The 24,587-nt window shown below is 38.3% G+C and overlaps 1 protein-coding gene across 1 annotated transcript in view; it reads left to right on the top strand.

Annotated features, from left to right (window-relative positions):
* The first annotated feature begins 249 nt into the window (after positions 1-249).
* Positions 250-24,587, top strand: part of Qki (QKI, KH domain containing RNA binding) — a 106,668-nt gene continuing 82,330 nt past the window's right edge. The window contains 2 exon segments of the mRNA XM_040758183.1: positions 250-289; positions 292-405. Coding sequence (XP_040614117.1) covers positions 265-289; positions 292-405 — 139 coding nt within the window. The 5' untranslated portion in view covers positions 250-264.

A 24,587-nucleotide genomic window follows, 5' to 3' on the forward strand; every position in this document is an offset into this window, starting at 1 on the left:
CCGGCCTCGCAAGGGAGCCGCACCAGGCTGCCGAGGGAGCAGAGGCCTTGGCGCTTTGGGCCGGGCGAAAGTGCCTGCGGGGGACGGGCGGGCGCGCGGAGCCGGCCGCCCCGGGGCTCGGCGCGGGAGCCGGGCGGGAGCCGGCGCGGAGCAGGACGCCAAGTCCTGAGCGGCCGGCGACCAGAGCTCGCCCCCGCCCCTCCCTCCTCTCCTCTGGCGGCAGCGGCAGCGGCGGCGGGCAGAGTGAGCTGCAGAGCCTGGAATATGGTCGGGGAAATGGAAAAGAAGGAGATCCGAAGCCCACCCCAGATTACTTGATGCAGCTGATGAACGACAAGAAGCTCATTTGCAGCCTGCCCATCTTCTGCAGGATCTTCAACCACCTCGAGCGGCTGCTGGACGAAGGTGAGCCTCCCGACCCCGGCGGGCGAGCGGGCGGGCGGGCGGGCGCGGCGGCCCGGGATGGCGGGCCGGCGGGAAGGTCAGGCGGGCGGGCGCACAAAGGCGGCGCGGGCGGCTCGCGGCGGGCCGGGGCCGGGGCAGGGCCAGGCCCGAGGGCGGACCCGGGAGCTCGCGGGGCGGCGGGGCTGAGGCCGGCTCCCGACGGCGCGGCGGATAGACTCCCCGCCATCCCGACCGATCCGGCCGGGCCACGCGAGTCCCCGAGCTCCGCCTCGCCTCGCCTGGCCCGGCCCGGCCCGCGGGGCCCCGGCCGAGGAGGGGGGGCCCGTTTCGGTGGAGTCGTGTGGCCCGCGGTACGGGAGTGGACTCCCGGGTGTCCAGAGATTACGTAGGGTTCTGAAAAGTAGTGCTTGTGTGGCCGACGGCGAGGACGAGGTGACACAGCCGAGCACTTTTTCCGTCCTTTGTTTAGGGAAGCGAGAACTGTTTGGGAGTTTAACTTCACTTTTTTTTTTTTTTTGGTGGTGGTGGGGGGTGGAGTACGAAATACCGCGATGACAGACCTGAACGGAATCCGAGTTCGGAAGAACTAAGTGGGGCGGAGGGCTAGCTCCCGGCGTAGCAGCCCGCGTCCGTCCCTAGGGCGGGGAGCTGCAATGGAAGTTTGAAAGGACGGGGATAAAATAGAGCGAAAGTTTGCAGAAGCCGAGTTGGGAGCGCCGCGGGGAGCCGGGAGTGGCTAGAAGATGCACGCTGGTCAGCTCTGGAACTGCTCTAAGAACTTCTCCCGGCAGCGCCCGGGAGTGTTGAGTTTCCAGGAGCCGTGCGTTCCCGTGGGCTCCCGGGACGGCGAGCGGGGCCGGAGGACCAACAAGTCCAATGTGAAAACCCAGGCGCGGGGAGGTTCCCTTTTGTGCTTTCAAAGTCTCCGGGGGGCCTGCCCTAAGGAAGCTGAAAACTGCTGTTGTGCAGAACAACAATGCATTTTGAGAAGGATCTCGCAACATTTTCAAATATAGCTAGAGAAATCAGAATTTATGCTCGAGGAGCTGGCATATCAGGCAAGAACAAAAGACTGAATACCTCTCGAGCTAGGAGATGGTTGAGGAATCGTCCTAAGAGCTTCTTTTGTGGGGGGGGGGGAGCCACAGGCAGGACTTCAAACAGAAAACACTTGGCTATGACGCTTGGACATACACAGGACAGTAACACATCGAGAGGGCCATTTCCCACTGTTGGGTCTGCGTTGTGTCTGTTAGTCTCAGATGCCCCGGAGAAAACTTGAGCTGTCCCTTTAAGGGGTTTTGCCTATTTGTGTTGGCATTTGAAAGATTGTGGAGGCAGAAAACTTTCTGGAATGTCACAAAAAAAAAAAAAAAAAGGAGGGGGGCGCCAGGAACTCTTGAATTGAGTATTTCCAAATGTGAGCGCTAAGGGGCGCCAGCTGTTTTTTTTTAACCTTGGGAATGTTTGGAACAAAATGTTTAGCATACGTAAAACTCTGACCTATATTAAGTTCAGTAGAAATTTAAATTTTAGGTGACTTCATCTGTCATTATTTATCCACAAATGTGATTGCAGAGAAGACACCTAATATACTGTTACTTTTTCACTTAGTGTCTTGGTTGTTTTCGTGGTATTAGTGTGAAATTTAAGATGAAAATTGCATTTTTTTAAAGTAACAGTGTAGGGGGAATCTCTTACACAACTAGACAGCACTTAAAATGAATTAAAATGCATTCTTAAAGTGCTCCGTATACTCAAGTTACGTATTTAGGTTATAAAAAGTTTAGGAGATGCTATATAGAAAACTAGGAGTTTATTCGATTAGTTGTAAAGGCTGCTCATGTGGTCGTTCAGACTGATCAGACATAACCACCTTAGTTTGAGGTTGGCATAAGTCAACTGGAGGAATTTCAGTTATGTCATTTCTGCACAGGCTTGTTTGTTACTCTCTAATTAGAAATAGTAACCCTTTGCTTTCCAGATGTAGAAGAAAGCTAGTTTAGGATTACAGTATTCAAAATATTTGTTTTCTTCTTTTCATGTTTTCTCTATCTCTCACCTCAGCCTCTCTTCTGTACTTGGGAGTCTATATCAGGCCAGTGTACAGAGGGCTTCCATGCACTGGGCCACTAGTGTGTTTACAATAGACCTCAGAATGAATAGGAAGTGTGGTTGTTTTCATCAGACCAGAGCAAACCTGCAGGACAGGGGCTAGTTAGTCCGTAGTGTGTTACAGCCTTTTTCCTGTACTTGTTAGACTTACTATAAATTTAATTTGACTTGAAAACACTCGTTCTTAAGTGCACATCATAACTTTCTGCTAGATGACTTAATTGTGAAAATTGGCAACTTGTGCTTTACCCCCTTGTGGCCTCTCATTGTCCAAAACAAATTAATCACGACTTGTGTTTGTGGTTAGGGATTACACTCTCCTTTGTCTGTAATGCTTGGCAGAAAGATTACTTTTAAATTCAGATAAAACTAAGTTTCACTTTAGGGATTAAATTGTTCAGTGACGTTGAGATATTTTACTCTCTAATAATTAAATTTTGAATGGGACTGTTTAGCAATTTTATTTTTAAAATACTTTCAAGCAGTGAGCTTTTAATATAGTTCCTGTTTGAGAATTTTCAGTTGACTAACAAATTTGGGAATGAAGTGTTGTGGTGTTTCTTTTTCCCCTACGTGTAAAGCTTGAGTGAGGTAGAGTACACTGACTCTTGAGTGATGTGGAGAGAGTACACTGACTCTTGAGTGATGTGGAGAGAGTACACTGACTCTTGAGTGATGTAGAGAGAGTACACTGACGCTTGCCTATCCTCTGTAGTTTCACTGGGTAGTCAGTTCCACCACGTGGTGAGGTGCCAGTCTTGCTTTCCTAGTGTCTTATCTTTAGCAGGGCTGCTTTTTAAGTTTGAAAATATATTTTAGGTCAGATAAGTTCTGAAATAAAAGACAGACCTTGAGCTAATACTTCTCTAAGACTCAAAAGGCTAGCCCTGGATCACAGTAACATGTGGATCTTGCACTGCTTTGTCGTCAGATTTTAACTGACCCCCATACCATCTCTAGAAAAGAACAGTTACACACAGATTGTTTTAAAGACTTTTCCTTGCCATGAATGCAAAGCATGTTTTTTTAAATAGACATTTTTTGCAGTATAGTGTTGCAAAGTATCAAGTAGAGGAAAAGAGAATGTGATACTTAAACTTCATTTTGAGTTTTAATTCATTAGGCAGGCTAGAGAGAGAGGAGCTGCTTACATAAAAATGAGAAGTGTGTGATTTGTTAAAAAGTATAGTTTGAATCTTTATGGGCGCTATCAGAAAACCTAGAGTATAATTCAGGAAAAGTGAGCAAATATGTTAGAATCTACATTAATGGTTTGAAAGTGTTTTTAATTTTCAGATAACCCCTTTTTATAATAAAATTTTCCACTCTTAAAATGTGAGAATATTTTTTTATTAAAATTGGCTTTGCTAGTTATCTTCCATATTCATGCTTATCTTTGAGGATGTGTTTACTGTTGCACATGTTATATCTTTTCTTGAATTTTGACTGTCTTTTTTCTTTCTGGGAAAACTTGTTTGTTCATAAATGCTATGGTTTAAAACTTTGCATGGCCATAGAGGTCTTAGGTTATATAGTTTCTTAATCTTTCAGTTTTTCTTTTGTCTAAAAAACAAATCATTGTTGACCGTAGCTGTTATTTGTGACAAACAGATTTTACTTAAGATGGGGTAATTAATCTGTTCCTTAGGAGCCAAGGCACTGCTCCCAGGTAATCCTTGAAGAGTTGTAATGAGCTAGTGTTGGTCACCAGTTCTCTCCAGTGAGATCACAGCTCTTGTGGGTACAGTGGGAACAACCCTCCGCATCACCCACATAGCACTGCACAGAACCCTGACTGCTGTAGAGGAGGGTGCTGTGGCTCTTCAAGCCTTTCATAACTAAGGTTGTACCGTTACATATACAACACAATTGAGTTTATAGTAGATACTATAAACTTTGATAATCACATTTCCCAGTGTATAAGGGTACTGATGCCCTTTCTGAAATGAATATGAGAATATTAAGTTCAAATATTACTTAAGTGAGAGTGAATGTGTGCTATAATAGGGACCTTCAGAGCTGTGTCCCAGATCTGCAATTGACCATTGAACACTATGTATCCCTGTTAATTGTGGCACTGTCACTGTCCTGGAGCCAGGGTTTCATTAGTTTCCTATCAGATCAGGTGGTTTCTATAGTATCCTAAAGGGAAACAGTCCTGTGACAAAATAAGTGTAATAGCTGTTGCTGAGACCCGGAACCCTATTTTATTAAGAAGTTCCTTTTTTTTTTTCAGTTAGTATATTTAGATGGGTAAGTTTTTATTTTTCATGTTTTTGGTACTAAGAGAATTAATAGAATATAAGGGGCAGCTTTTTAAAAACATAGTGGAACTGCACTTTTTATTTAAGAAATTCAGTGTAGTGAATGTAGTTTGTTTGTTGATACAGTTGTAAGCAAAAATTATCCTTTTCTCTGACATGGGATGTGTTGTGATGTTATTGGGCTTTGTTGATAACTCAGAAGATAAGACACTGAGCAACTTTCTGCTCTTAGTATGTCATCTGTTGTGGGAATAGCTAAGAATCTATTTTAAGGCCTAGGGAGGGGTGATAGGGAAGTGGACCCATGTTAGGAGGTCATGATTAGAACTGTGTGCCAGTTTCTTTACACAGCTGACTTGACTATTTCCTGTCCTCTCTGTTCTTTATTTGACATTGAGACAGTACAATAGGAATTTTAAGTGCAGGATTTTTCCCCCCTTGTAGTGAGCTTTTTTAGGAAATTATATACCTTTATAAAAATTGACATTTGTATTTTAAAATTTTAGGGGACTCAGATTACTTATTTGAAGTTCAAGTACGGTTACTTGTAGCTTTATTTTCACTAAATGTAAAAGCAAAATAAACAAAAGCACTAAACATGTAAATTAGTAAAGTTTGTTATGTTAATGTGGCTGTATAGGAAAAAGATCTAAAAAGATTTTCTGTCTGGTGCTACTTTTTATGTAGTTATCACCATTGGAACTTAGGTCTGATTTGTTTCTGTATGCTTTGTTATGGAAGTGTCTAATTGCTTGTGTCCAACTCAGAACTTGGTAGCAGATACTTTCGTGTTTGAAATTAAAAATACATCAACAACTTCTTTGATTTCTAAATACAGAGGTGGGATTAAACACTGATACTCAAAACACATAAAGCAATTTTGTAATAACTGGTGGCAGGTTTGGACACTTAGAGAACAAATGTTTATGCACTTTTTCCCTTAGAAAATCCCCCACCCCTTGTAATGTCATTATTTGTAGTATTTGTCCTGTAGGAGTTTAATGTTGATTTTCCTTTATTATCATGAGAGTCGGAATTAGAAGTATAAACTTCCTTTAAGTAGGGTAAGTTCTAGCCATTCTTTATCCCATAGCTTCAGTCTATATTTAGAAAAATCTTGAGTCAATCTTTAGTTTTTGAAAATTTTGGTATTTTTGAAATTATATAGGTTTTTTTTAGCCATTTGTTCCTAAAACCAATACCTAGGCCTCGTGTGATTACTGCCATTTTTATCCACAGGATTTGTCAAATTCAGACTGTTCTGGATCCTCTTCAAAGGGAGTAGAGTGCCACAAAAACATGGAAAGACAGTTAATTCCACAGACTCATTCTGTGTTGTGGTCATGAGAAGGAAAAGGCATGCTGGAGAGTGCTTGTGTGAGTCTGTGACACACATGTATCCATAAAGGAAGACAAGCGAGTGCTGGTGAATTTAATGGAGCTGGTGAACTTCACTGGAAGGCAGAAAGCAGGTTTTAAGGGTAGTGACTAGTATGTTGGGCTCAGGATTTCAGCTTTGTTCTGGCTTTGGTACAAAATCAAGTCAGGAGTGTGATCACCTTGGCCAGTAGTGAGTTACTGTTGAGCTAATTGTATGATGTGAATTACATAGGACAAAATCAAGCAAAAATATTTGTTACAGTCTTAAGATTGTACCCAGCGAAAACAATAAGGAATTTGGGGGGCTGGAGAGCTGGCTTAACAGTTGAGAAGTGGCTGTTGTTCCAGAGGAACTGGATCAATCCCTAGCACTTACACGATGGCTCACAGTGATCTGCCACCTTAGGTCCAGGGCATCTGACACCTCCTTCTAGGTGCACCAAGCACTCACATACACAGGCACAGTCACATGTGCAGGGGAGACACCCATACACATAAATATTTGAAATGTTTCATAAACTTCCATGTCATACTGTTTACCCAGTTTCACAATTGTCTCATAAATAGTGTAGGAATAACAGGAAGAAAGACATTTCTGGGGTCTGTTTTAGTGGAGGAAAAATTAGTGTTGTGTGGGGTGATCATATTACCCCAGAACTGCTAGGTCCTGAGATCAGAAGGATACAGATTTAACCGTCTGGGAGGGTGGCACTTGTCCTTGTCATAAGCCAGGTTGTGGCAGAGATGGTGCAGGGCTCTTCAGCTTTGTGTGCTGGTTTGTTTTATGATGTGCTTGTAAGTGGGCTGAGAAGAAGAGTCAGCATGTTTCCATGTTAGTGCTTCCAGTTGTGAACAGAAAGAAACAAGTACATTTTGCCAATTCTGTCCTGTGCTGGACTTTAACAAATGCTGGTCAATTTTTGGAGCTAGAATATATGTTCTTCCTAAAATAGCTGAAAATAAGGCCCTTTTTGACAATTGGTAACCTAAAAGTGAGAAATTAAAGCTGTGTTTGGAGGTTTTAAAATGTACGTGAACTCTCTGTAACCAAAGGATAGAGCCTCAATTCTTAAAATATTGTCATCTTTGAATTTTATTTACCACTGTTGTTTTTATTGTTATTATTTTTAGTAACTGCTCAAAGGAAACAGTATTTCTAATTAAAAGATTTAATGTAGAAGTTTAGTATTGCTAAGTGATTAAAGCCAGGAATGTAAGTTTGCTTCAGTTTTAGATCTGCATGGAACAATAGCCTGTCTTGTTTTTTTTTTTTTTTTGGGCTTTGGTGTTGTTCTTTTTTAATCAGGGAGGTAACTGGAGAATGATATTCTAAAGCAGCAGCTCCCTCCTTCCTAACACTGACCCTTCATACAGCAACTCGTGCCTTGGTGACCCCAACCATCGCATTGTTTTGGTGCTGCTTCATAACTGTAATTCTGCTACTGTTATGAATCATAGTGTAAAATTTGACACACAGGATATCTGGCATGTGACCCTTGTGAAAGAATCATTTGACCCTGAAGGGATTATGACCCACAGGTTGAGAACCGCATCTCTAAGGGAAGATGGTTGTGAGCTGGGAACAGCTGTGCTGCATTCAGTTCTGCCTCTTACTCCCATACCATAGATGGAGAATGAGTGACTTCATTTTTAATTGTATTTTACAGACAGTAGGAGGGTCAGTTCTTCGTTAGTTGTGTTATAATAATTTCATTACTTAAATACAGTTGTGTGCTAAGAATTGAACCTAGAGCCTCGTGCATGTTAGGCAAATGCTGTATCACTTGTTTTATTCTTTTATATGGAATTAACTCCCTTTCCAAACAAAATCCAAATTTATTCAGAAGTAGAAGGATATAATATGCAGAAGACTGTTTATACTAGATGTTTCTGTCAGCATCTTTAGGTTCCTTCTGGTAGGAATCATCAGGTGGAGAAACACGGGAGGTGTTTTACACGCGCGTGCGCGTGTGTGTGTGTGTGTGTGTCTTTGTGTGATTGTGTGTCTGTGATTGTGTGTGTGTCTGTGTGTGAGATAAATGGCTTATGTGCTGGAGAGTCCCTAGCTGGAGGTGTAGAGGTCACATAGACCTGAGGATCAATCAAATAGAACCTCTTGAGTAATGGAACCAGGCTGGTAGTCTTGCATGAAGTGAGTGGGAAGGTAAAGGATGAGGTGGCAGTGTCATACAGGGAGTTAATACTCGCCGCTGTATCTGTACTCAGTGGCACATGCCTGAGTTGAAAAGGCAGCCTGATGTACTTAGCACGTTCTAGGCCAGCCAGAGCTACCTGAGAAGACCCTGAAGAAGCAAAGAAGGATGGTGATGACTGACGGTGGCAGGGTACACTACTTTGTTATGAGATGTCTATTGATTCGTTGGAAAGGCAAATGCTTGGAGAGCAGTAGTGTGAACATCAAGTGAGGACCAGAGAGAAGGAAGAATTGTGAATGGATTGTGGCACTTCTAAATACTGAACTTGATAGCTTGAATTTCATTTCAGAAAACTTTAGGGGTGTGCTGAAGTGTTGGACTTTTGGTATGTGTCATAGTGAACTTGTGTGTGTATAATAAGCTAAGAGAAACACATAACAAGGTGAAAAGTTAAGCGTTTGTATGGTTGACTGCGATTCCTTTCCTCATAGTGCTGGGGAACATAAATAACCCTGTTCCTGTAAACTACAAAGATAGTTGTCTCTTTAGACTAGTGTTTTGTATTTTATATAGACAGAATAGAGTGTACGTGTGTGCAGCTCTCAACTCAGCTTTGGTTACTTGAGAGAATTGAACTTTTTTGTGAAAGTTGAAAAGAATGAAGAAACTATTGCTTTTGTTGACTCTTTGGAATTAATTGGGTTGGATAGGTGAGATGCATGTGTTACCAAGCATAGTGAAGATTTTCTAATAACCTTACTGTTGCTAATGTGTTCTATTTCTTTTCTTTCTTTTCTTTTCTTTTTTTTCTTTTTTTCTTTTTTATTTGGTTTTTCGAGACAGGGTTTCTCTGTATTGTTTTGGAGGCTGTCCTGGAACTCACTTTGTAGACCAGGTTGGCCTCGAACTCACAGAGATCCGCCTGCCTCTGCCTCCCGAGTGCTGGGATTAAAGGCGTGCACCACCAATGCCCAGCTATGTGTTCTATTTATATTTTCAGCATTTTAAAAATACAGTAGAGATACATTGGTATTCCATTCTTAAATTTTGTATTTTTCAAAATCATTATTTCCTATTTGTGATACCATATTAACAAAATGATTAATGTGTAAAGAGTCAACACTCAGATTTCTGTAGTTGGATGTACAATGTTCTTTATACCTGCAATGTCCAAACCAAATAGTTGCATCTTGTAAATTGAAATCTTTGAAAATTTCCTCATTTTACCTTCTCTGTTGGGGAATTGTACCTTTATGCTTTGTATCCTTAGTATGTTGGAAGTTATATATTTATTTATAATTTGGTATTTATTTTGTGTCTAAGACAGACAGTGTCTTTACTGTGTATATCAAACTAGCCTTGAACTTATATAGTGCTGAATTTTTGTAGAGCCTCAAACTTGTGATGATTGTCCCGGTTGAGGCTCTCAAATGGAGAGATTAGATTAGTTCAGTGACATGGCATTTGGTTTAGGAAGTTAGATTTTAAAGGATAAATAAAGCAGGTTGAAGTATGGCATCTTTGGAATATATCAGAGGTGTTGCTGTGTTCTTTCAATTGTATCACAAGAGTAGAGACAGTGGTCAGTTTCACTACTAGTGAAACTCAGACTGTTACCTGGATTAGAGTCTGGGTGATCCTTAGTAAAACTTAAGTTTTTTTTTTTAAGTAAACATACGTTGTATTTTTGATGCAGCATGACTGAATCCAGTCATTTCCTCCTCACAAATGATATGTCAGTCTTCTTTACAGCTGCATGATTTCATCATGCACACACAGCACACGCTTTACCCATCTCTTTGTGCCTCGGGTGGCCCCATAAGCTAGGGTTTGTCCATAGTGCTACATGTGACACTGTGTGCGGATCTCTGTGGTGCTGCTTTGAGTCCTTTGGTAAACACCCAGGAGAAGTACACTGGATCATATGGTAAGTCTCCTTTAAAAGAGTCAAGTTTTGTTTGTTTTGATCAGAATGTAACTCATTTTGGTGTGCTTTATGAACCATTTATGCTGTGGTCTTGAAGGTTGCTAATCTGTCGGAATTCACTTCATTCCAACTTCCTCCTGGATGCTTTTCTCAGTCTAATACTTTTCAGTTGATATGTTGGTATTCTTTGGAAGGTTGGACTTTGAACAACAGGGTAGGCGTTGTTATTTGAAACAAAATCCTATTGGGAAAGCTGTGCAGATTTCTTATTATTTAGTCATAGATTTGCTGGCTGCTCTAATGGTGACTTTTTAGACTCAGCATTATAGGCACATGTATTTTCATGGGTAACTTGTGGCTAGGGGTAATCAAATTGGCTTCTTTGTTTTTTGGAATGTTTCTTGCTTTTTGGGACAGTGTATTATTCAACTGCCCTGTGCATGTTTTCTCCTTCATATGTAAAGCTAGCCATTTCACTAAGATTCTTTTCAGTTCAGACTTGTATTTATGTGCTAACAGTATTTGTTACTTTTTGGTATGACATCATTTTCAGGCCAATTTCTGTGGATGCAGCTAGGTAATAATTTTCTCAGTTTGGGTTTGCATTTTTGATTCAGTTTTATTATGGCAATTTTATTATTTTTTTACTCACACCAAAGTAATATTTTTTAAATTATACTTTATGTGTTTGACTGTCTCGCCTGCGTGTATGTCTCCTTAATACATAACATGAATGCCTGATGCCTAAAGAGTCTAGAAGAGGGTGCTGGACCCTCTAGAACTAGAGTTACAGTTTTGAGTCACTGTATGAGTGCTTGGAATCAGGTTTGGGTTCCCTGGTAGAGCAGCCAGTGCCCTTAGCCACTGAACCATTCATTTCTCCAGTCCCTCAAATAATGTTGATGGTGACATATTGTTTACTTGATCCTTTCTACTGTAAAAAGGAGATATTCTCAAAAAAATCAGCAAACTGGTAAAAAATTTTCTTACTTTATGTGTAATTCATATTTCTGGTTTGTTTTGCCTTATGTAGTGTTTTTTTATTTTTTACTAAATCTTGTTATTGACCTATTGATTGCTTCATTTACTGTATATGCTCTTTCACTGTATCAATTTTTAGTAGCTTTTAACTCAGATCCAGCAGAGATTAGGACAACAAATATCTTTTAAATGAGGTGTGTGTGTGTGTGTGTGTGTGTGTGTAGAGAGAGAGAGAGACAGACAGAGACACAGAGAGAGAGACTGTGTGTGTGTGTGTTGTACACTATGTTTTAAAAGGAGAAAGTTTTCTCTTTAGACCAGTGCTTTGTATCTTATGAATGATAGGAACAGAATAGAAAATATCAGGAAAAGCGTTTTTTTTTTTATGCCAGTGGAAATTATTTACGCTTTTAAAGTTGTTAGAGGTAGACAAAACTTCTTGGTAGAAATGGAGCTGTATTTCTCTGTAGCTGGAAAATTTCTACTACAACTTTTTTGTCTTTAAGAATCTTTAACAGTAAGGAACTTAGGTTCCAGCAGATGGGGATGTCAGTACACATAAGAGCTTGTAGTGACTAAATTGTCAGAAAAGAGCCTTTTATCCTTTACCTTGTAAGGGAAGGTGCCTCAGGAATAGGAGGAGTTGCAGTTAATTGTGCTTCTGATGTAGAATGTGCCTAAGTTGTATGTTTAAAAATTATTCTTTAAGAGGTTATTTAGTGTAACTAGCAGATAACACTTTTTTTTTCCTGCAGTGTTTCTAGTTTTTATATCATCGAAATGTTGTTTGGGTGGGGTAATAAGTTACATACAAATACACAGCATTTGGGTACATACAGTTTTGGATTTTGGATCAAGTGATTGTTGTTTAGTAATATTACAAAAAATGGATCATGGCTTACTCTTACCTCTTATGAGGAGAGAAAGTTTTTTTCAGGACTGTAGTTTATTACAGCAATAAAAAATTATCAGCAGTTAAACCATAATCTTATCTCACTTTATTGTTATAGTTTACAGCATTATAGACTTTCTTGTCATTTTTTTAAACTTAAGTAAATATATATTTTGTTTTAAAGTGTGTCTTATGGTTGTTCAAAAAAATGCTGTTTGTTACTGATTGGAAACCGTGTACCTTTTTAATAGTTGATACAATTAATGTTTTTCTAGTTTATTGTATTAGTTTTCTCCTATTGTAAAATATTACTGTTTCTCAGTCACTTGAAATTAACCCCCCAGCATAAGGAAAGAATGTGTCTTTTGTTCCTTTGTTTTTATGTGGAGACCCATGGAGGAAAAAACTGTTGGGTACTTTGGTACAACTGTACCAACTTGCATTTTAGTTGTTGTTTTTTTTTTTTTCCTGTAATGTGTATAATACAGAAGTTTTCAGTTCAGTTTTTCAAAAGAGAGCAGAAGAACCTGTGAGAACTCTCAGTTTGCCATGCCTTGTGTTGTGGAGTAGACATTAGTCCCAGCACTCAGGAGGGAGGCAGAGACAGGAGGATCTCTGAATTCAAGGCCAGCCTGGTCTACATGGTGAGGTCCAGGACAGCCAGGACTAAGTAGAGAAACCCTGTCTCAGCAACAAAGACAGTGGTAGGCTTGATGTGCATATTTTGAATATTGCCTCTTAGTCTGTAAACTTTTGAGGAGCTTGAATTCTTTCCTCTTGCTAATTAAAAGTTGTTGGAAAGAACAAGATAGATTTGTTGTATTCTGAACAAATACTCTTAGACGTATCAGTTAAAAAGTGAAAAACCACCAATAATTAAGAGGCACTGAGTTTTGTTGAATTTCTTTCTAGGCTTTATTAATGGATGTGACAGAATTGAATTTCTACGGAAATACTATCCCTGTGTATTGTTTCTTTTAAACAAAACAAAAACAGGAAAACCACAATGAGCATTTTCCCGTGTGACTTTTAATTTCCAGTTTTTCTTTTTTCTTTTCCTTTTTTTGCATTTGATGTTGCAGAAGTGTATTAGTTACTGAAGCTGGTGGGTTTGTTGTTTTCTGTTTTTTTTTTTTTTTGACATGCTACTTTGCCTGTGTATCTGTATGTAATGTAAATGATTTCCAAAGTCCATTGCTAACTCTCAGAAAGCATTTAGTACTAAATATTGTGACTGGACCAATGAATACCAAACCATAGTTTGCAGGGTATTTAATGAGAAATCAGTGGTCTTGGTGTATTAAATAGAAAGTGATTATGGATATGTAGTGTTTTAAGAGTGCCCTATTTCACATGGTAATTTTTAGTAACCTAACATACTGAAACTTTATTCTATTAAAAGCATGTGTGGGGTGTTCATGAGGGATATACTAGAACTTCAGAATCATTCCATAATTACTGAGTAGTTAAGGTAACTGCAGCACAGGCTAAACCCTGATGCTAGAGCCATTGCCTGTGTCTGGGAGGTTCACCAGTAGTTCTGAGAAACAGGGGACTTAGAGGGTTTAAGTGGGGAAGAGGTATGGGGATATGCATTAGACCCAGGAACAATGCTCTTGCACAGGACATTTAGAATATAAATAGAATAAATAGTTCCTTCTGAATTAAATTTCAAATACCTGGAGTTTATGTGCTGACTAGGAGATAACACAAGAGCTATTTAAAGCTTTCCCTTTCATGGCTTTCCCTTTGATCTCCCTTTGCTTTTATTTAGTCTAGGCTTTCTTTAGTTTTATGAGCATTCATTTATAGTGCAATGCCTTAATGTGACAGGTTACAGCGCTTGCTACTGCTGTTTGTCCCTTTCAGATTTTCTTTTTCTTTGGTTTTGTCTCCTTTTTGGGTAACAAGCTATTTTGTTACATGATAGCTAAAGGTTTGTCTCAAATTAATCAGCTTTGAATATTGAATTATACGTTTCTTTGTGGTTCTGTAAAGATGGCTTGGAGCCTGAAGAGGGGAAAGAGGAAGAAAATATTGGAGAAAGTGGTATTAATAAAGAAGAGATGCTTCTTGTGTCCTGACCCCCCCCCCAGGTGTTTTGTTTTTATGTGTATTACAACAGCTGAGACTGACCTTGAACTTCTTCCTGGCGCCACTTCTCAAGGGGTTCGATTACTGTCTCCCTGGACGGTTGGTGACTTGTAAATTGAATTTCTTTGATTATAAGTACAAACAAAATTCTTAAATGGTAATCAAGAGAACTACTTTGTTAAAAGTAAAATATGTAGGCTGGAGAGAGAGAACTCAGCAGTTAAGAGCATTGACTGCTCTTCCAAAGGACCCAGGTTCAATTCCCACCGCTCACATGGCAGCTTTCAACTGTCTCCTGTTCCAGGGTGTCTGGCAACTTCACACAGACATACTTGTGGGCAAAACATCTGTGACATAAGCTAGTTTTTGATTAATAATACTAATTTAATGTTTGCGGCTTATACAGTTACCAGAAAGCTAATGTTGACTTCTGTTATAGTATAATTGTTAGTCTTTCCCCCATAAGCATCTTAATGGATGCTGAGGATATAGAGATGAGTGGATACAGTGGAGAAGATTTCATAGGACATGCCCAGCATTAAGCAAACACCATATTTTCTTACAGGAACATAACAATTTATTTGAGGGGCATATGTTTTGTAATCTGGTAAGTCCCCTCTCTAAAGTTTAACTTAAAGTGAGATTGAGTTCTTGTCTCTACGTTCTAAAATGAAAATACCAAATATTTTATAGGAAATTCTTTGGCTTGCTAGCCAAGTTTGTTAAATGCTAGTTTATTACATAGTTAATCTTGAAAAAATTAAACTTTATAAATAAGACATTTTTCTAAATATGTTAACTAGTTTAAATGCATCTATTTGATAAGTATTTCTTTTCTGACTCCCCTCCTCCAAGTATATTGTCTTTGAAAAGGAACTGCCAGGTAGGAGTGTAATGTAAACATTTGTCTTTGGCTTTTGGCGGTGTGCCCAGATGGTAAAAGTTAAACTCTGAAAGAAGCCATGAACTTGTAAACAATGGAATAAGAAGATAAGCACTTAATTTTCTAGTGTCTGTCTTTATTGGACTTTGGAAATATTCTGGACACTGACTTCATCTTTGTAGTTCAAGTGTGGGAGGTCAAAGTATAAGTAAGTTAAAAAAATTAAAATTGAAACTTTGAAAACTGAATGTTTAGTTGTATTTTATCAAAAAGCCTTACAACTTGGTATTTCCATTGAATTTAGTTTCCTTAGGTTTCACAGTTAGAAATTTTCTCTGCAGCAGGTTGAAGAAGTTAATATTTGAGTGAATGTGGTGCTTTCCCGAGAAGGATCTTGCTGTTAGCAGTGAAAAATGTTTTTCCTTACAGTTCTTGTGCAGCAGGCCATGGAGTAAAGCACATTTTTATAATAAAGGTGATGAATTTAATCACAAACTGGCAGCCAAATGGAAGCTGCAGGCCTTGATCCCGGGAGAAAATTGCCTATAAAGCAGCTCCGAGAGAAGAGGTTTTAAATGTATCCACCCATTTTGACATTGAGGGAACATAGGAATCAGGATGTTTTGTTTGGCCTGCTTAGTTCAGATGAATGACGCTTTGAGTTTTCTACTTAAAAGCCAGAGACAGTTTAAAGTTCCTTAAGCTCCTACCTTAGCAATACACTTTTGCTTTTTATTAACTATTTCAAATATTGTTGTCTTTTAAGTACATGATATTCCTAATGTATTGAAATCTTTTTACTGCTATGCCCTGTATTTCATGTTTCTTCTGTGTATGTGAGAACCTGTACTTTGAATAGGCAGAAACCTATAGAATACCCCTGGTCGATACTTTAAATTTTTTTGTGTTCCTTGAGAATTTTGTACATTGTATTTTAGTAATACTCATTTCCCTCCTCCATCTCTTCCCAGATGATTTAATATCCATTCAACTTTGTGTTGAAAATTTTTTTAAAAAAACCATCACATTTTACAGGTGTCAGTACTGTTTTGTGTTGTACCTAACTAATTATGTTATAAAAATTGAGCAGAATGGTGGAACTTCTATTAAGGGACTCTAGCTTATTTTCTTTTGTATTTATTCTTAAGTGATTAATGCTTGTCACTTCTGAGGGATAAACCAACCCTTGATACAATAGACATAGTATTTGGAGTGATTAACTCTTGGGTCTTAGTACGTTGTAGCATGCATCTTGAAATAACCTTCCCTAGACATCCATGATATGCATAGCAATCAGAGAATTATTTGTGACAAGTGAAAACTGAAACCCATCCAAGGATAGTAAATGTTCTAAACTTGAAAATGCAAATGCAAACTCTAAAAAGTTGTTACAATAAAATTATAAAGTTGGGTGTAGTAGTACACACCTTTAATCCCAGCACTTGGGTAGCAGAGGCAAGGTGAACCTTCGAGTTCCAGGCTAGCCTGGCCTCTGTGTGAGTTCCAGGCCTGCCAGGGCTACATAATGAGACTTTGTTTTGATAAAAACCAAAGCCAACAGAGGTGATTTAAAATTAAAATATTAAAAGTGTGGGATTTTAAAGGGAAATAAAGATTATCTTAAAGGTTATTAATTTTTTCCTTTTGAATACATATCCCTGATGGAAATGCTCATATGTTTTAGGAAGTATAGTATAATAAGTATGAAGAGTGTAGTTGTGGTAAATTTATCGTCAAGTATAGAGTTAGAGTTCAATTTTTAAAGCAGACATTAGAGCTTAATATTTGAAGAAAAGGGCCCTATGAATGTTCTGTAGCTAGGAGACAATTTATTTAGGTTATAGATTAACGATATGAAAATCAGGAAGAAATAGTGTTCTTTTTTTAGTACTAATAAGCCTTTGAAAGAGTGATTTATATTACATCTATATAAAAAGAGACCTTAGCTTGTAATAGTGAATATAACTCATTTTACCCTGACTGAAGTTTGCACTTTGAGGGCACAGTGTAATAAAGTGAGTGCTGGCTCATACTTTTAACTGCAGCACTCGGGAGGCAGAGGCAGGTGGTTCTCTTGAGTTCAAGGCCAGCCTGGTCTACAGAGTGAGTTCCAGTACAGCCAGAACAGAGAAATCCTGTCTTGAAAAGTAGATAAAAGTAAAACAAAACCAAGTTCAAATGCTGTCATTTCATTATCTGTGGCACATTAATGCTTGGTCATCTGTTTTATTTGATCCTGGTAAGCTGTGGATACTTTAAAACTTAGAGCCAAGATTAATATTCCAGTTATATGAACTCTATTGTGCTTGATCAGGCAATTGACTGCAGATGGTGTAACTATGTCAGGTTTTTAGCCATAAACACAAATAGCTTTGTACATACATTTTACTTTATCCATTCATTTATTTGTTCATTTATCTTTTTTCATTCATTCATTAATTTATTCATCCATTCATTCATTTCAAGACAGGGTTTTTCTGTGTAGCTCTGGCTGTCCCGGAACGCACATGGGGACCAGGCTGGCCTAGAACTCACAGAGAACCACTTGTTTTTTTTTTTTTTTTTTAAGATAAAAGATTTTCCTTATATTATGCCAAATCTAATTTGGAGCACAATTATTATTGTGACAAATGCTCCTACAGTTTAGTTTCAGATTTTTGATGTCAGAACTAGGTCATCTCCAGTATTTAAGATCTTGGGTTGCTGTGAAAGGCCTGGGAACCATGTGTGGTGAACAGTCCTGTCCTTCAGGTTGCTCAGTATCACTGGATCCTGTGCTCAGGAAGAACAGTCAGCGCTCTTAACTGATGAGCCATCTTTAGTATTGACCTTCTTAATATATGTTCACGTTACGTTGTAATGCTTAGTGCACCTCTTACTGGTGCTGCCAGTATCTGTGTTGAAAGATTCTGCCTGCCGCCTCTTCTTAGCACTTCCTTGCTTAGAAAGAATATACTTCGAGCCCCTCTGGTGTCTATGAAATTACCCAGCTAAAGATGGTAGAAGGACTTGGTTGTAAATTATTGTGTAGTAAAGATTAGTTTGATTCACACCCTAGAGTCATCTCCAGTGACTGGATTTCACTAGTTTTCCAATTTCTATGTGACAGTACTAGTGAAGTAGTTTAGAATAATTAAACAGCCTTTTAATGTTTTTGTTTCTTGTCAGTAATTTAGCCCTACCAAGGCAGACCTTTGGTGAAGACAGCTCTGTCTGTAGAAGTTTAGTTTGTTCTGAATATTTTCAAGGAAACATCAAGAAACAGACACCTAATTTGGATGATAACTTACCTGTCTAAATCTTAGTGTGGCTGCTGGTAAAATACACAAGAGTTCGGTGACCTTTTTGATAGGTCTCTGAATAAAATAGAAAATGCCTTGAGCAAGAAAAACAGAACCACTTGGCCTTCAAAATGATAGCTATTACTTAGCAGTTACTACACAGATGGAGAAAACTTAAAACTACACTAGAGGTATTCAGAATTATGCCTTTTTTTTTTTTTTTTTTTTTTTTTTTTTTTGGTTTTTCAAGGCAGTCCTGGAACTAGCTATTGTAGACCAGGCTGGTCTCGAACTCACAGAGATCCACCTGCCTTTGCCTCCCAAGTGCTGGGATTAAAGGCATGAGCCAGAATTATGCCTTTTATTTTACGTCTTTTTCATGTGTTTATTAACTTAATTTTGTGTCATCAGAGTGATTAGAAATTCAGTTCTTTCTGTTCTTATTATCATATCTTTATAATGAGTAGCTTGAGAATTTCAGTGTTTATAGAGTTTAGTATTTTTCCTAGTGTAGCAGCCAGTTGAAGCCATTGAGCTGTGACTGCCTCTCTCTTTAGAAATGGCTTTCTCTAGTGTTAAGGTCCTAAAATTCCAGAACACCAAGCTTCATGCATTATTTCTATTATCATCATCCTCTAACCTAATTCAACATGGAAGCCAATTTTTACTATTAGAAAACTTTAGAGACAAGTTCCTAGTTCCATAGAAAGTATTCAGTCAGTTGTAACAGAATATTTTATTTTTAGGCAATGTGTAAATATTTGCTGTTCAGAGTAATTCTGTCGAATTCATAAGTTTACCTATAGTGTGATCTCGGATATTGCTGTAGACCCTAACTTTGATCCACAGATTAAGTGACAGTTTGAAAAAAGAAGGCTTGGATAACTATTTAATTCAGCTTTTGTTACAGTTTTTATTTGGCTATTATCCCATTCTTTGCCTCGTTATCACTGCTTTTCTACTTCCCCATTCTTTTCCTCTTTTCTCTCTAGCTCTTGTTACTGGTTTTCCTACTCATGTCCACTGCTCTGGTAGCAACCAAGTTTAATTTTGGAGATGGAAGAGTAATGCTGGAGAGGCTATGTTGTATAATTGAAAGAATACAATTTTAGAGAAAGTGCAGATTTGAAACCTGACTTTCAATTACAAGTTAAGTGATTTTAAATAAAAGTGCTTAACCTTCACATCTCAGTTTTCTAACTTTAAATGATGAGTATAGAGTCCTTAACTGTAAGGAAATCTACCTAACCACACTAAGGATAAATTTCTCATCTCTAAGACTGACTTACTAGGAAGATGTGTAGGAAGAAATAAGGCCTTGCTATCTCAAATCCTAAATTCTGTGCTGTTTATAACTACTACTATTCAAGTCTTTGATTTCCATTAACACTTGATTGTGAAGTATAAATTCTTTTTTAGGAAAGGTTTGGGTAATGAATGGCAGAATATGGGTAGAGTAGAGCTAGCTGAGAAATCAATTTACAAAGAATTAGGTTTAGGGGACTGGAGAGAAGGACTTGATTTGATTTCCAGCACCCAAATGACAGCTTACAACGGTTTGCAATACCAGTTCCATGGTATCAGAAGCCATCCTTTGCCCTCCACATACACCAATAGTGCACAGGCAAACATAAAGCCACACACATACGTGGCAGCAAAACACTCATACAGTTAAAGATAGTTGAACTAATTATGAGCTGCTCTGTGTGTATGCTTCTTGTACAGTGTTTGGTGGGCTTGCTTTCCCGTGTGCTTTGTTGCACATGCGTGCTTTCATAAGCTCAGTCCTTTTTTTTTTTCCTTTGGTGTTTTCGAGACAGGGTTTCTCTGTGGCTTTGGAGGCCTGTTTTGATACCAGAAGGAATAAATTCTGAGGAAAGATTGGAATTTGATTTCAATGTGTGAAGCTAACATGCTAAGAAGTTGTATATGATTGGAGCTCTGAGGGCAGTGGGCTTTTTAGGAATATTCTTTATGAGGGGTTTTGTTTTTCTTTTTCCATAGTAGCATTTACTGTCTATTTTGATAAATTCAAAGTTTTACGATCTTAAAAAGTTGTATTCTACATTTCAGCTCATTAAAACTGATCTCCAAGATTGTCATCGTAGAATGTACATTTTAGGAAACAGTACAAGAGTAGTAAATGCACTTCTTCCGATAACGCAACTTCTTGTAGGTTTTCTAAATCTACTTTTAAACCAATTGAGGTTTCATTAGAAGGCTTTCACTGTATTACAGTGTTATTTTTAGTTCCAATTGCTTGGATTTTTGAGGCACTGTTAGTTGACCTTTGTCACAAAAAGATAACTAAGATTTTTTGCTGACATATCACTCACCTTTCTAATTCAGCCTTGGTGTCAACTGTAAAGGACCTGTATGAATGTTGTATATAATAGGTTTTAAAAAAAATATTCTTGAAAAAGCTCCTTTTAGTATTTTCACAGTATGAAAGAGTGCTCCTATATTTGGGCTGCTTTAACATTTGGGTATTTCCATGTTGATTTTGTTGTTGTTCCCAGTGTTAAGGTGTGGGAGCAAAACCTTGTTGCACATAACTACTAGTCCTAGACTTTTCCTTCCTTGAAACTGCATGGAAGTTGGAATACAAACAAAAAGGAAAATGTAAAGAAACACTTATGTACCCATTACTCCCTATCCCTAAGACCTAACTTCTTCAAAGTTCTTGGAAGGTCTTGCTTAGTTTTTACTCTTGATTTTTATGGCCTTTAGTGTTTTGTGATACTTATAAGAGGGCACTAACCAAAGAATATAGGTGTACAGGAGCCTGGTGAAGTGAAAGATAGTCTGTATAATTTAAAATTAGTAGTGTTATTCAAACCATAGGAAAGATTATTTTGGATGACTTTGATCTCCTCAGTTGGTAAAACAACATTTTTTTCCCTCTTTTTTTTTATTGACTAGATAAGTTAAATGTTTTACTAGGTAGTAATTTTGCTCCCCAAGGATATACTTTAAAGAGAATCTTGGTTTCTGGTAATATAGCTTGAATGAAGTGTGTAGTTCTGACCTGATGAGGGTTGAGTTCTATGTGATTCAGTTTGTGGTTGATTGTTAACCCTTGTATGTTGGGGAACATGGAAAGACTAGTTGGAGACTCACTTTTCATTGAAAGGCAGGTTTTCATGGATTGCATGTTTTTCCTAAACATCAGACATGAAGGGACTAACAAAATTTCAAACCTTTTGTAAAGAAAGTCTCATCTGGTGTTGTAATAACTATTAGCTTTTCTATTTCTGGATTTTCTTTTGGAGAATATAGTAAACAGTCTAAGCACATAACATCTTAAAGCTCAAAATATTTTGAGTGATTAGTAAATGGTATACTTACTGCAAGATGAGAAAGATACCTGTATAGTTAAATATTTAATTCAAACTAGGAAAGATTATTGTGAGTGATTTTGATTTCCTTAGTTTAGCTGGTAAATAAGCATACCCCTCCCCCTTTCATTGACTAGGTAAGTTAAATGTTTTACTAGCTCAGAAGATGTTTTCATGACATTATTTCTCATAAATGTTCCCCTCTACTCATTGGAATAAATGCATCTAAAAGCCAAATCAAATACTTCTTAAATTTTAATTCTTGACTTCAAAATGAATTTAGATTTGTTTAAAAAAAAAGTAGAAAAATAATGTGGGAACCAGAAAATATTTAACAGTTAGTTCTTCAAATCTTGCTCAGCTTTTAAACTAGTCCTTTTTACTTAATTCTTCCTTTTCTTCCACTCTCCCTTCCCCTCTGGTCATGGTTTCATACAAGTCGGGCCTGCCTTTAACTCACTGTGTAGCCCAGAGTGATTTTAAACTTCTGGGCTTCCAGCCTCTGCCTCCCGTGTCCTGGGGTTATAGGAATGCATCACCAAGTCTAGCTTCTGCACTTCCCCTTCCCTTTAGAAGCCTCTAATTCTGTGATGATACTTTTTTCCTTTCTTTTTATGACCCCCCCACCCTCGTGACTTCAATGCTTTTGAACAGTTTTAAGTATTGAGTCGTCTGCTTTATCTATGATTAGATTGAGTTTATGCATTTTGTCAATAAAATCACATTTAGGTACTTAGGTGCATCAAACTAGGAAGGGTGAGTATGTGTGTTAACTTTAATTGCTTGGTTGTGATGTTATATTAGACATTTGCTTCATCATAAAGTTCCTCTTTCTAATTAGTAGTATCCCATATCCCATATCCATGTTGTTGCCCATTGATTTTAGCATATACTACATAAACTTTTTGCATGTCTTTATTACTGTAATGGTTTCCTATTAATGATATTTTAAAAGACGATTCTGTAATTAATTTTACAATTGTTAGAATCTGCAAATGTCTCTATTCTGTTACTTAAGGCCTTATGTTATAATCCACCACCACTATTACTTGTGTCATAAATAAAAAACTTGAGATGAACCCTTCAGTCCCTGGAACTGTATTCTGACTTACACAGGGTTTACATGAATGTCCATTTGTATATTTAACAAGGTAAAAAAAATAACCCAAGAGAGCCAACTTTGAAAATAACTTGATTAGAAATGGAAAGGTTGATAATAGTACATTTTAAAGCTCTCTTACTGTCTATGTCTTAAGTATCCATTTTCTTTGCTTGTAAGTAGGACGGCAAGGGTTAATAAAAACTGCAATGTTCCTAAGTATTACTTTCCCCCCCCTCAATTTTTATTTTCTGATGTTTATGGGTGTTTTGCCTATCTGTGTGCCTGTGCACCTGTGTGTATGACTAGTGCCAAGGAGGTCAGAAGAGCATGTCAGGTCTTTGGAACTGGTTATGATCTGCCATAGGGCTACTAGGAATTAAACTCAGGTCCTCTCTGAAAGAACAGGCAGTGTTCCTAACTACTGAGCCATCTCTCCAGCCCTGGATTACTTATTTTTCATAATTAGATGACTATTCATTTTAATGTATGTGTGTTACCTACATGACTCATTTTCAACTCTCACATTGCTTTGTTTCTTTCTTTCTCCCTGATGATTCCCTTCTCCTCACTAGTAGTTCCCCTGCAACTTACCCCCACCACACACACACACACACCATGTTGATTTTTATGTTTATATCCGTCATGAGAAAACCTGTGGTTTCAGTTTGATTTTTTTTTTCCTAGTCAGGGTTTCTCTGTGGCTTTGGAGGTTGTCCAGTCTGGCCTTGAACTCACAGAGGTCTGCCTGCCTCTGCCACCTGGGTGCTGGGATTAAAGGTGTGCGCCACCACCGCCCGTCTTGAATTTTTTAATAGCTAAATAACAGTCCAGCATGTGTGTGTAATTCATTTTCTTTATTCATCTGTTGATGGACATCTGGACTAAGTTCATGTCTTGGCAATTGTTACAAGTGCTGCTATAAAAACAGGAGTGCAGATCTGTCTGTGGTATCCTCATTTTGACTTTTAAATAATTTATATTATTTTTCATGTGTGTAGGTATGTGCATCTGCATGTAGTTTGATGCATGTGAGTACAGGTGTGTGCAGAACCCAGAGACATCCAGTGTCCTGGAGCAGGAGTTACAGATGGTTGCGATCTATCCGACATGTGAGCTGAGAGAGCTGAACTTCAGCCTTCTGAAAGGGTAGCAAGTGCTTTTAACTACTGAGCCATTTCTCTCCCACTTCTGACCTTGATTTTTTTTTTGAGGGGGGTTATATATTTAGTAATGGAATAGCTATACCATATGACATTTCTGTTTTTAGTTTTTTCTTTTTTTAAGAGCCTCTGTAGTGATTTCTATTGTGGCTACACCATTCCCACAAGTGGTGTGTGAGGATTTGTCCTCCCTCAGTATCCTTGCCAGCTCCGTTTCTTGATGATAGCCACTCTGACTGAAGGAGACGGAGTTTCCCTCATGGTAAAGGATGTTGAACAGTGTTCATGTGTTCATTGCTATGTCTACTATTGAGAACTGTCTCCTCACTGTATTTGCTCATTCTTTGAATGATTTGTTCTTTTTTGGGGGTGGGGGCGGATTCTAGTTATTAGTTATTAGTCCTATAGATGTATATAGTTGACAAAGCTTTTCTCTCATTCTGTAGGCTGTTGTTACATTTTTCCGTTGCTATACAGAAGCTTTTTTACATTATATAATCCTTTTTGTTAATTCTTGTTATTTCCTGGGCTATTGGAGTATTTTTCAGAATGTTCTTGTCTATTCCTGTACCTTGATGTGTTTTCCCTGTAGCATTTGAGAGTTTCCTG

The sequence above is a fragment of the Mesocricetus auratus genome, unplaced genomic scaffold (assembly GCF_017639785.1).
Source record: "Mesocricetus auratus isolate SY011 unplaced genomic scaffold, BCM_Maur_2.0 Super-Scaffold_100018, whole genome shotgun sequence".
Classification (NCBI taxonomy): Eukaryota; Metazoa; Chordata; class Mammalia; order Rodentia; family Cricetidae; genus Mesocricetus; species Mesocricetus auratus.